Source organism: Leptonychotes weddellii, chromosome 15, assembly GCF_054177405.1.
Source record: "Leptonychotes weddellii isolate Sample4059 chromosome 15, ASM5417740v2, whole genome shotgun sequence".
NCBI lineage: Eukaryota > Metazoa > Chordata > Mammalia > Carnivora > Phocidae > Leptonychotes > Leptonychotes weddellii.
The window spans coordinates 17,594,902-17,607,637 of NC_138383.1; the positions used below are offsets into that span (position 1 = coordinate 17,594,902).

Here is a 12,736-nt window from a genome sequence, read left to right on the forward strand (position 1 = left end):
AAAAAAAAAAGATTTTATTTATTTGTCAGAGAGAGCACAGCAGAGGGAGAAGCAAGCAGAGGAAGAGGGAGAAGCAGGCTCCCTGCTGAGCAGGAGCCCGATGTGGGACTTGATCCCAGGACCCTGGGATCGTGACCTGAGCAGAAGGCAGACGCTTAACCAACTGAGCCACCCAGGCGCCCCCATAAACATTTTTTGAGTGCCTAATATGTACTTAAACAAAATGCTATACCCAGACTTTGCCCTTAAACTCATGGTAAAGTACTGAGATTTATTTAAAAAATTGAACTTTAAGGTTTATATTGGTAACATATAGACATAGTTAATAATTAAAATAGTATAAAAATTTATTTGTTAAAGATTTTTTAAAAAGATTATTTATTTATTTATTTGACAGAGAGAGTCAGCGAGAGAGGGAACACCAGCAGGGGGAGTGGGAGAAGGAGAAGCAGGCTTCCTGCGGAGCAGGGAGCCTGACGTGGGGCTCGATCCCAGGACCCTGAGATCATGACCGGAGCCGAAGGCAGATGCTTAACGACAGAGCCACCCAGGAGCCTCTTGTTAAAGATTTTTAAAAAGATTTTATTTATTTATTTGAGAGAGAGCCAGCAAGCTCGCACGAATGGGGGGGAGGGAGAGAGGAAGAGGCAGACTCCCCACTGAGTAGGGAGCCCAACATAGGGCTCAATCCCAGGACCCGAAGTGGAAGGCCAACCGACTGAGTGATCCAGGTGCCCTGAAGGGTATAAAATTTAAAGTAGAATTTGTACTCCCTCAATAGGGGTAACCACTTTGTTTTTGTTTTTTAAATTTTATTTATTTATTAGAGAGAGAGACAGAGAGAGCATAAGCAGGGCAGAGGGAGAGGGACAAGCAGACTCCCAGCTGAGCAGAGAGCCCGAAGTGGGGCTCGATCCCAGGACTCTGGGATCATGACCGAAGCCAAAGGCAGACACTTAACCAACTGAGACACCCAAGTGTCCTGGGGTAACCACTGTTAACAGTTTTTAATTTTTAAAAAAGATTTTATTTAAGAGAGAAAGAGAGCAAAGCAGGGGCAGAGGGAGAGGGAGAAGCAGGCTCCCCCTGAGCAGAGAGCCTGATGTGGGATTTAATCCCAGGACCCTGAGATCATGACCTGAGCTGAAGGCAGATGCCTAACTGAGACACCCAGGCGCCCCTCTCTGATAAATTTCTATATGTATATATGTATATACACTGTATACGTTATAAGTTCCATTAATACTATAATACATATGACACAAACATACGGTTTTGTTTATTACTTATATATAATATAATATATATTGAAATTTAGAAGACATAAACCAATGCAGTGTGTGTACACAATTAGAATCATACTATGTACATCTTGAGCCCTGCTTTTTATTTTACTTAATATATATTGGGACTCTTTCCAAGTTAGTATATGCAAATCTAACTCTTTTTCATGCCTACATGGTATTCAGTTGAATATATTTTCCATAATTTAACTGATTCCTTATTGAGGGACATTTAGGTTGTTGTTGGTCTTTTTCAATTTTCAAACAGTGATGTAATGAACATTTAAAAATGTGTATCTTTACATATCCGGAAAGAATAAGGTAGATTTCTAGAAGTGGAATTGTCAGGTCAAAGAGTAAATACATTTAAACATTTTGATAGCTGTTGCTAGGTTGCTCTTAGATGAACTTGAACAGCTTCCTGCTCCCACCAGTAGAGTGCCCCATTCTCCAAAACCTTTTAGATATTTGTGAAGGTAAAAAATTGTACCTGATTTAATTTACTTATATTAATTATAAATTGTTCATTGTTTATTTTTATTGGTGATTGGTATTTCTTTTAAAGTGCTCTGTATATGTTTTTTGCCCATTTTGCTGTTGACATTAAAAAAATCTGATAATACAAAATTGTATCATGCTTTACAATTTACTAAGTATATTATCTCATTAAAAATTTTTGAACCTCAAATCAACCTTATAATTAGGTCTTTTCTTTATAGGTGATTGAACAGGTCACAATAAGTGGCAGAGTCGGGACTTGAACTTGTATAGCATATGTCCCTCCTCTTACCCACAATTCTGAAAACCAAAAAGTTCTGAAAACCCACTTAAAAAAAAAAAAAAAAAACCCGACAGCAAAACTCATCTGGCAGCAAAACCTGACCTAAAATGATATGGAGCTACTTATAGTATTTGTTTGTTCCATGCAGTGCATTTATTTGTCAGCATAAATAATGTATTTGATGACATGATGTTGCTCCAGAGTTCCAAATGGAACGTGTTACAAAGCGGATGGGGTATGCTCTGCATTACTGCCTAAAATTTGAAAAGTCCTAAATTTTGAAACACCTGGAGTCTTCAAACTTTATTATTAGCTGATTTAAGAGAGCAGGAAGTTGATTTTAACATTTAATCCGTCTAACGTTTTAAGGTACTGATTACAGTTTGTAACTTGTGTTAGCCTTGCTTATCCACACTGTCCAATTAGGTAGTACTAGTCACCTGGTGTTATTGAGTGCATGTGATTATTGAGTATTAAGATGTGGCCAGTGCAAGCTGAGATGTGCTTTAAGTGCAAAATACACATCAGCTTTCGAAAATTTTGTGCGGAAACAAAATCTCACTCATTTTTACACTCGTTATTACACATTGACATAATATTCCGGATCTGTTGCTTTCAATACAACATTAGCATGTGGGGCTTGCGCTGATTTCTATTGGGCAGCGCTGCCGTCTCTCCAAATGAGTACCACCCAGCCGACACTGCGCGGGGCTAAAATTGAGTGCCTTGACAAGTTCAGGCCGCAAGCAGTTTTGTTTTATTTTGTCTTCTCGTTCTTTCCAAAGTCTTCACACAGTCGCTAGGCTCCCCGGAACGTCTGCAAATCGCAAATCGCAAATCGCGTTTGCAGTAAATTTGCCCAAGCCACACCCCGTCCTTTCCCCTCTTGCTTCTGCGCGGAGACGCGCCCGCAGTGAAGATTGTCCCGCGCGGCTCTCCGTCGGGCCGCGGGCGTTCCAGGGTGCGTGGGTCCTCGCGTCCCGGGCGACGGCGGCGATGGCGTTCCGGTGTCAGCGGGACAGCTACGCCCGCGAGGTGCGGCCGGCTGGGCGAGGGCGGATGGGGCGGTGCGGGAGGAGGGCGCCGCGTGGAGGGGTGCCGAGGGAGGCTCTGTCCCGGTAGCCTGAGGGCTGGGGTCGGGCTTCTTCTCTGTCCCTCTCCGTGCAGTTCACCACCACGGTGGTCTCCTGCCGCCCGGCCGAGCTGCAGATCGAAGGAAGCAACGGCAAGAAGGATGTGCTGAGTGGCTTCCATGTGGTGCTGGAAGACACGCTGCTTTTCCCTGAGGGCGGCGGACAGGTACCAGGCCCGCGCCTCACCCCGATCCCCTCCCAGGAAGCCCCTCATTCCTTTCCGCTCACGTGGGAAATGCCCTCCTGCCCCTCCGCCCCAGCCGTGATGAATGCAGATGGAAGTTAGTTCAATTCAGGTCATTTGTTCACCCAACAGATATTTATCGGGCCATAACATGTGCTGGGTACTTATTTCAGGGGCTAGGGATAAGGGGTGGACAAGGCAGCATCTGTACATACAGAGAATACTTATGGGAGAAAATAGACAAAGTGGTGAATAGATAAAATAGAATGCCCGGTATGGTAAGTGCTATAAAGAAAATGAAAGTTTGAGGGAAAGACAGTGCTGGGATGTTCTCCTAGGGAGGGGGCGAGTTATTTCAGTAAAGAGCTAGGTGAAGAGAGGTGGTAAGCCATTGCAGTTGCCAAATGGTGCTGGTGGGGAAGGGGGAAGTATTCCAGGCAGCGAGAAGAGCAAGTGCAAAGCAATGAGGCATTAGCTTAGGGTGTTTGCCAGGGCCTGGAAAAGATCCCCCTGAAGGAGCACAGCAGAAGACAGGCTTATCTGTGCTGTGATGGGGTAGGGGCATGGTCCAGCGGGAACAGGGGAAAGGAGGGTAATAGCAGCAAAAAGGTGGGCTTTTCCAGCAGGGATAGTAGCACAAACCAAAGGCAGGAAAGCCTGAAGGAATCTGACCTGTCTAGTTAACTGCAAATAGTCCAGTGTAGTCGGAGCCTGTGGTGTGTGTTGATGGCAGGCTGGAAATGACCTTGGAAAGGTAAATTGGGGCCAGTGCAGAGGAACTTGAAGGATGTGTTAAAGTGTATAGACTTCATTCAGGAAGCTGTGGTGAGGGGCGCCTGGGTGGCACAGTCTGTTAAGCACACTCTTAACTCTTGGTTTTGGCTCAGGTTGTGATCTCAGGGTCGTGAGATCGAGCCCTGTATTGGGCTCTGCGCTCAGCGCGGGGTCTGCTTGAGATTCTCTCTCCCTTTGCTCCACCTACTCCTGCTCTCTCTCTCTCTCAAATAAGAAAAAATAAATCTTAAAAAAAAAAGAAGCTGTGGCGAGCCGTGGAGGTACTTAGGCAAAGAAGTGACACAGGAGAACATGTTTAGTAAACTTGATAGTGAGAAAGTTCCGATTTCATATCCGTGTCATCATTATTATAGGGATTTTCTGCTGAAGGAAAACCTGTGACCTCAGGCAACTATGGGAGGACTCACTTTATACGTCATTTCTTTCAGGAAGTCTTCCCTGATTCCTTAAGACTATTAGGTCTCTTTCCTCTGAGCTCCTCTAGAACAATGTACTTTTCACATTGTGGCATGTTGTAGATCATAGTGCAGTGACCTGTGTGTGTGTCTGTATTCTTTTCCAGATTCTTAAGTTCCATGAGGGGCCTTGTCTTGCTTACGTTGTATTCTTGGTTGCAGTGTCTTGTAAGCAGTTGGCACTAGATATATATGTATTTTCTAACAGAGGGAGAGAGAGAGAGCACAGGCAGGGGGAGCAGCAGGCAGAGGGAGAGGGAGAAGCAGGCTTCCTGGCTAGCGGGGAGCCCGATGCGGGACTCAATCCCAGGACCCTGGGATCATGACCTGAGCTGAAGGCAGACACTTAACTGACTGAGCCACCCAGGTGCCCCTAGATATTTTTTTTAATGAATGATTTTTTTTTTTTTAAATAATCTCTGCATCCCAGGTGGGGCTCAAACTCATGACCCCAAGATCAAGAGTCACATGCTCCACCGACTGAGCCAGCCAGGCATCCCTAAAATGAGTGAATGTTTTTGAATCTAAGTCTAGTTAGTAGTGCAGAGGATGGAGTGGAGGGAGGGAGGAAACCATTTTAGAAACTATTGAAAGATAAGAATCTAAATTAAGGCAGTGAGAGTGACGATTAAGGTTCTTTGGGTTTTACTAAAATCTTCGTTGCTGTAGTTACAATCTTTGTTTCAGTTCTGTTATTTTGTTCTAAAGAACACTATATATGGGTATTCAGGGTGAAGAGAGCAGAGTCTCTCATGGAACAAAGTGGACCACCTCATTTGTCATTGCCTTTTCTCCCTTAGGGAATCTCAAATTCTGGGTGTGTTTCTCACACCCTTTCCCTAGAGGGTCTTTGTATCCAGGAGTTAAGGTAAGCTCTGCCTTCCGCCACACTGATCAGCTTTACTTCTTTCCTTAGCCTGATGACCACGGGACAATCAATGACATCTCTGTGCTGCGAGTGACCCGCCGGGGGGCCCAGGCTGATCATTTCACACAGACACCCCTGGCCCCTGGGACCAAGGTCCAGGTCCGGGTGGACTGGGAGCGGAGGTTTGACCACATGCAGCAGCATTCAGGTAGGTGGGGCGGCGTGGGGACCCTGCAGGAGGGGGGGTTGCCATGCATGGGGATGCCGTGAGGATTGAGATATGGTTTGGGTTCTCTAGGAGGTAACCTTTTGTAAAGGACAGACATTCAGAATCAGCTCTGATTCACGAAGGTTACGGTAAGTGGTATAAAAACAACATGAACAATTAAAGTAAAAGTATTAGAATAACTGCTGGATTTGAGTATTACCAACTTCCTACTTGTTATCTTTATCTCGATATATCTTGGGCTTCTTAAATTCAGTATGTCCAAAGTGGACTTAAAAAGGCATCTCTTTCCCCAGACCTGATCTTCCATTTGCATCCACCTGTTTGCTCGAATCCTGAAAGTCAGTGCAGACACCTCTTTGGGGATAGCCAGCCATGGAGTCCTGTCAGTTTATCTTCTTCTTCTTCTTCTTTTTTTTTTTTTTTGATTTGTTTAAAGATTTTATTTATTTAGTTGAGAGAGAGAGAGCACGAGAGGGGAAAGGGTCAGAGGGAGAAGCAGACTCCCTGCTGAGCAGGGAGCCTGATGTAGGACTCAATCCCAGGGCTCTGGGATCATGAGCCGAGCGGAAGGCAGTCACTCAACCAGCTGAGCCACCCAGGCACATGTCAGTTTATCTTCTAAAAATACCTCTTCACTTCCTTCCATTGTCAGTGCAGTCATCCTGGTCCCAGCTCTATTGTCTGTCCCCTGGACTTCTGACATAGGTCATTTGTGAAATGGCATCATAAAACTTCTTGTAGAGTTTTCATGAGGATCTTCATATTTATTTATTTATTTATTATCACTATTTTTTTAGAGAGTGTGGGGGGGGAGGGGCAGAGGGAGAGAGAATGAATCTTTTTTTTTTTTTAAGATTTTATTTCTTTTTTTTTTTTAGAGATTTTATATATTTATTTGACAGAGAGAGACAGTGAGAGAGGGAACACAAGCAGGAGGAGTGGGAGAGGGAGAAGCAGGCTTCCCGCCGAGCAGGGAGCCCAATGTGGGGCTCAATCCCAGGACCCTGGGATCATGACCTGAGCCAAAGGCAGACGCCCAATGACTGAGCCACCCAGGTGCCCCAAGATTTTATTTCTTTATTTGACAGAGAGAGCACATGTGCACAAATGGGGAGAGGCAGGCAGAGGGAGAGGGAGACAGAGAGAGGGGGAGAAACAGGCTCCCTGCTCAGCAGGGAGCCCGATTCGGGGCTCGATCCCAGGACCCCGAGATCATGACCTGAGTGGAAATCAAGAGTTAGATGCTTAACTGACTGAGCCAGCCAGGTGCCCCCTCATGAGGATTTTCAGTAAAGTATCTGTCAAGAGTATGAGCCAGTGCCTGGGAGGTGTTCAATGGGAAGAGTATCTGGGACGATATTGTGGGAATATGTGGCCGGCTGCGCTGCTCACTCTTCCCTGTCTCTTGCTCTCTCTGCTCAGGGCAGCATCTCATCACAGCAGTTGCTGACCAGCTGTTTGGGTGGAAGACCACATCATGGTGAGCAGGGGACATAAGACTAACCATAGGTCACAGGTCCCCAACTACCAGCTCCCTTCCCAGTAATGGGTCAGTAGGTAGGGGGAGAAAAGAAAGCGTAGTATTCAAAATCTGCTGTGTTCTCCTCTTCCCCTTAGGATAGGGTGGTGGGTGACCTTGTGTGTCTCGGGACACACGAGGATGGGAGAAGGAAAGAACATGGAATTTGGAGCCCAGAGACCCAGGGGGTGAATTCTCCTACATGATGTTGCTCACATTCCTTCTTAGCCCTCACCTGTGAAAAGGAAACAACAGTCTCTACCTTGCTGGCTTCTTGTGAGCATTAAATAAGATAATTTATATGAACATTCTCTGTAAACCTTCTTATGTTATTGCGGTCATCCTCAGCATCCGGTGACCACTCCACGTCTTCCGGCAGGGAGTTAGGGCGGGTCCGGAGTGTGGTTGAACTGGATAGCCCCTCTGTGACAGCAGAGCAGGTGGCCGCCATCGAGCAGAGCGTCAATGAAAAAATCAGGGCCCGGCTACCTGTGAACGTGCGAGAGCTGAGCCTGGATGACCCGGAGGTGGAGCAGGTATAGGGGAGAGCCAGTAGGGCAGCATCTGTAGAATGGCCCTCTGAGGGCCCCTCCTCAGAAGTCAGACAGCCCTTCTCCTTCCGCCGCATTCCAGGTGAGGGGCCGGGGTTTGCCGGATGATCATGCGGGGCCCGTTCGAGTCGTTACCATCGAGAGCGTTGATGCCAACATGTGCTGTGGGACCCATGTGAGCAATCTTAGTGACCTTCAGGTAGGTGAGGAAGGGCTCCTGAGTGGTTGGGAGGGAGGGTGTTAGGGAAGTGGGGATCACAACCAGCTGGGAGTGATCAAGGGGGACAGTGGAGGAGGCCTCGGTGAAGTCACTTCTATCTTGCTTCTGAGCTGGGGGGCAGGTCTAGGGAGCTCCTACTCTCAGGTCTTGCCCCCACTGCGGTTCATGCATGTGCCTGTGTTCCCGCACCCTTGCCTCATCTAGGTCATTAAAATTCTGGGCATCGAGAAGGGGAAAAAGAACAAGACCAACCTGGCATTTCTGGCCGGGAACCGGGTGCTGAAGTGGTTGGAGAGAAGCCATGGAAGTGAAAAAGCACTGACCACCTTGCTGAAGTACATCCCCTGCCCTCTGCCCATGCCCCGCCCCCCCACGTCTGAGGTTCTGCATGCCCCAAGCTCAGCTCTTCTACCGGTTGGGGAGACTAATCTCTAAGCTCGGTGGGGTGAGATACAATCGTAAATGATCAAGCACCTTGGATAGTAAGTCAGACCTCCGTAAAATGGCTTGGTTTTTTATATCTTCTTCCTCAGTTGCTTAGGAATGTCCCCGGGTCCCCATCTGGAGGGAGGTGTGCTATCAAGAAGGGCTTCATGGATTTATGCCTCGCACCACAAGCCATTTGGGAAGCTGGGCGGGTGACCACGTGCCTTTCCCTTGCAGGTGTGGAGCGGAGGATCACGTGGAAGCAGTGAAGAAGCTGCAGAACTCTACCAAGCTCTTGCAGAAGGTGACTTATTCCACAGAGGATGGAGAGGGCAGGGGCTCTGCCTGGAGTAAGCTCCCCAGACTCAACCCCTCTGCCCAGCCGGCTGTGTAGTTCGTCAGAGCTGGGAGGGGTGGGAGAGCGAAGTGGTGGGAGGATGGTGAGCTCACCTGTTATTCCTTCTATCCGCTGAGCGCTGGTGTCCATTTCAGAACAACCTGAATCTGCTCAGAGACCTGGCCGTGCACGTCGCCCACAGCCTTCGGAATGGCCCGGACTGGGGAGGGGTGGTCACATTACATAGGTGAGAGACAAAGTGTGGGAGCGTTGGGCTTGGGGTTCAGCCTCTCCCCTGAGTGCAGTGCATTGTGGGAGGCGGGTTGCTCACCGGTTTCTCCAGGCTGAGCAGACCCTAGGAGATGTGTTACCTTCCAGTATACCTTTATCGTCCAGATTTTCTGGGTTCGATGAGAGCATCTTCCCAGCAACACTGTGACTGTAACTTTCATCGCCAGCTTTCCTCACCCCCTTCACCATCTACCAGATCTCTCCTAACCTGGGTGATCATGTTTGAGAGAGGCGCACACGAATGCAAAGCATGCTGTAAACTGCTGAGAAGGGCTCGTTGCTGGCCGTCAGCCGCCCTCTCTGCCTTTGCTAAGGGGGCCTGGGACTTCGCATGGACAGCAGCAAGGCTAGCTTTGTGAGGGGGAGCGGGGCTCCCCGCGGTTTCCCAGCTCCCACTCCAAGCCGGGTTTCACGTCTGTGTCCTTTGTTGTAGGAAGGAGGGTGATTCTGAGTTCATGAATATCATCGCCAATGAGATTGGGTCAGAGGTAAGAGGAGCGTGAGATTCTCTGTCCACCCTGAGTGGAGACCTAAGCGAGGGGCATTAGTTTAGCTGAAGTTCTTTCAAATGAGCACATGAAGAGCAGAGAATAGAAGTTCATTCAGCATACAGGTTTTTTTTTTTTTTTTTAGCACTAGCTAAAAAAGGTGCTGAGTTAGATCTAGGATATTGACCTTTCTGGGGCTGCAACTGTTACCAGCTTCTGAGTTCCTCTTATCAGAGCTGGAACTCCTCCAAGCCATGCAGATTTACGTGTGCCCAAGGCCTGGTTTTAGAAGTGATGGGGCTGGCTAGGCCCTTCGAGGACCGTCCCTTCCATTTTCCTTTGCCGCTGGCTTCAAGTGCTCCTGCCCATCCTGACAGTCTGCTACTTCATGATTTCCCGGTCTCTCTTTTGCATTTACTCTAAAAAATACTTTTTGGGGTCCCTGCTCCGGGCCAAGCAGTGTGTATGCCTCTTTTCATAATTCTGTATAGAGCATCCTGATTCTCAAGGAGCTCACTCTGGAGTCTGGGAAACAAGTGTGTATGTCGACATTTCTGGTTGAGGGTGGTAAATGCTGGGGGTGAGGAACATGTCACCTGAAAGGGTGGGGGGCCCCAGGGCAGGGGGCCTGGAGGATTGCTTAGTGGTCATCAGTCAGCGGGGAGTGGAGGCTGCTGCGCAGAGGGACATCGGGAGCTTTAGGCAGCGGCAGGTGCAGGGTGCGTGGGGCAAGGCGGTGACCAGGCTGTGAAGGTAGGGGGGCAGTCAGATCACAAAAGGCATTTAGCACCTGGCCGTGGTCAGCAGCCTTCTGCCTGCTTTTTTTTTTTTAAAGATTTTATTTATTTGAGACAGAGAGAATGAGAGAGAGAGAGAGAGCACATGAGAGGGGGGAGGGTCAGAGGGAGAAGCAGGCTCTCTGCTGAGCAGGGAGCCCGATGCGGGACTCGATCCTGGGACTCCAGGATCATGACCTGAGCCGAAGGCAGTCGCTTAACCAACTGAGCCACCCAGGCGCCCCTGCTTTTTTTTTTTTTCTCTTCTTTTTTCTCTCTGCCTCCTTCTTGATGTTTAATCTAAGTTCCCATAGTCATTCTCGAAAAGTTTCTGGGCCCTGGTGGGCTACGGTATAGGGGCTCCTTTGTCACTCATCAGGAACATCACTCATGGTTTAGGGGCAAAAATCTGATCTTGAGACTGAGGAGAGGGCAGGGTTTAAGGGGATTGACCCCACTTCTTAAGAATCGGGGCTAATCTCCTTATCTTACCTCCTAGGAGATCCTCCTGTTCTTAACTGTGGGTGATGAGAAGGGTGCTGGGCTCTTCTTACTGGCAGGGCCGGCTGAGGCTGTGGAGACGCTGGGCCCCAGGTAATCTTCTGTGGACAGCCTGCACTAACCGGCGCATACAGCCCTTGCCCGACGAAAAGAGCCCCCTCTGCGATCTCATTTTCATTCACGTCACAGGCACGTGGGGTGGGCCGAGCCGGGGATAAGTGTTGCCACCATCATTCCTAAGCTTGCAGGGAAGGGACAGCACGTCCTGTGCCCGGGATCTCGCAGGTACCGTGGCAGAACTGAGACTCAGAGCTGGGTCTTTTTTGCTCCAAATCTCCTGTGCTTTCTGTTTTTTTTTTTTTCTTTTAGAAATTGAGGTACGTAAATGCTACATGAATTCAGGTGCTGGATTATCACTAGGCAGATGCAGCACGTGCTTCAGGCACCGGCAGAGCAGACACACAGACCACCTTTTTTGGAGAAAAAAATTAGGATTCTAAGACGAAATAAAAATAGGCATTGATACAGTTGTTATGGAAAAATTAGAACTTTGTTGGATTTCTTTACCTTCATATTATTGTTATTTTCTTACTTTAAGTTAGATACAGAGGTGTTAGTGCCCCATACTCTTTCTGGTGTTGAGGGTTTTCAAAGTCCCAGTTGGCTATGATGAATATATTGTCAAAGGAAAACATAAGGATTTATTTATTTTTATTTTATTTATTTATTTTTTTAAAGATTTAATTTATTTGACAGAGAGAGACACAGCGAGAGAGAGAGAACACAAGCGGGGGGAGTGGGAGAGGGAGAAGCAGGCTTCCCGCTGAGCAGAGAGCCCGATGCGGGGCTCGATCCCAGGACCCTGGGATCACGACCTGAGCTGAAGGCAGACGCTTAACGACTGAGCCACCCAGGCGCCCCTCATTGTTACATTTTAAAATTGGATTTGTACATAAAAATATAGAGTTCTGGCTTTTCTCAAAGAAGGAAAAGACCAGAAGGCCCACTGGGGCGACACTGGGCCCCCGCATCCCCGCATGGCAGTAGCTGCAAGGAAAGGGGTGGTGGCGCCCTCTTGAGCCAGGACAGGCTCGTCGCGCTGCTGCAGTCCCCGCTTCTCCTCACCCCCCACTTGCGGCACTGCTGCTCCTGCCTGGCATTTGTGTCCACAGCCCCTTACCTCTCGGGGACGCTCGCCCTGCTTCCTGGAGGTTCCCATAATTTATCTAGGCCCCCTCCGCCCATTTCTAGCTACTTCCGTTGTGTCCAGTTATTCACTCTTTTTTTTTTTTCTTAAATACCTGGAACAACAGATTCTAGTTCATTTTTTGTTCCCCCAGTTACTCACTCTTACAGTAAACATGGTACGTCTATATCTGCGCACATGTGTAAGTACTTTTTTAAGAAGGATTTCTAGAAGCCGTCTACTCTTTCTTTCCCTCCCTCGGCCCTGGGGGAAAGACTCAGGGCTGCCTTTGGTTTTTCTGTGGTTTTTCCCTCAAAGACATCCTCCCTGACTGTGTCTCTGCTCCCCAGGGTGGCTGAGGTTCTGGAGGGCAAAGGAGCTGGGAAGAAAGGCCGCTTCCAGGGCAAGGCCACCAGGATGAGCCGGCGGGCAGAGGTGCAGGCCCTCCTCCAGGACTACCTCAGCACTCAGAGCGCCGAGGAGTGAGGACTCAGTCCCTGGGGCTCCTGCCGTTGAGAACAGGCCTCCTATGACCACAGAAAGAGTCTGTTGGACAATAAAATAGTTTGACTTGAAATGGTCATGGTACCACATGCATATGACTGATTTACACAGCATTCTCTGGGGCGTGTATGCGATGAGTATCTGTGAATAAACAGCTTTCTAATTTGGCCCCCGGTGGGCATAACCCACACCAGGGGGCGTTACGGTGA

General features: G+C 48.3%; 1 protein-coding gene across 2 annotated transcripts; it reads left to right on the top strand.

Moving 5' to 3' along the window:
• The first annotated feature begins 2,945 nt into the window (after positions 1 to 2,945).
• AARSD1 (alanyl-tRNA synthetase domain containing 1) lies at positions 2,946 to 12,736 on the top strand. Of its 2 annotated transcripts, XM_006738573.3 has the most exons (12): positions 2,946 to 3,099; positions 3,232 to 3,363; positions 5,548 to 5,707; positions 7,151 to 7,208; positions 7,627 to 7,783; positions 7,881 to 7,997; positions 8,223 to 8,353; positions 8,682 to 8,748; positions 8,937 to 9,028; positions 9,506 to 9,560; positions 10,836 to 10,930; positions 12,374 to 12,736. In XM_006738573.3, the coding sequence occupies exons 1-12, from the start codon at positions 3,061 to 3,063 to the stop codon at positions 12,507 to 12,509; spliced, it is 1,239 nt and encodes a 412-aa protein (XP_006738636.1). In that variant the 5' UTR covers positions 2,946 to 3,060; the 3' UTR covers positions 12,510 to 12,736. The 2 variants fall into 2 exon arrangements, with proteins under 2 accessions (XP_006738636.1, XP_030889650.1); XM_031033790.2 differs by lacking the exon at positions 10,836 to 10,930.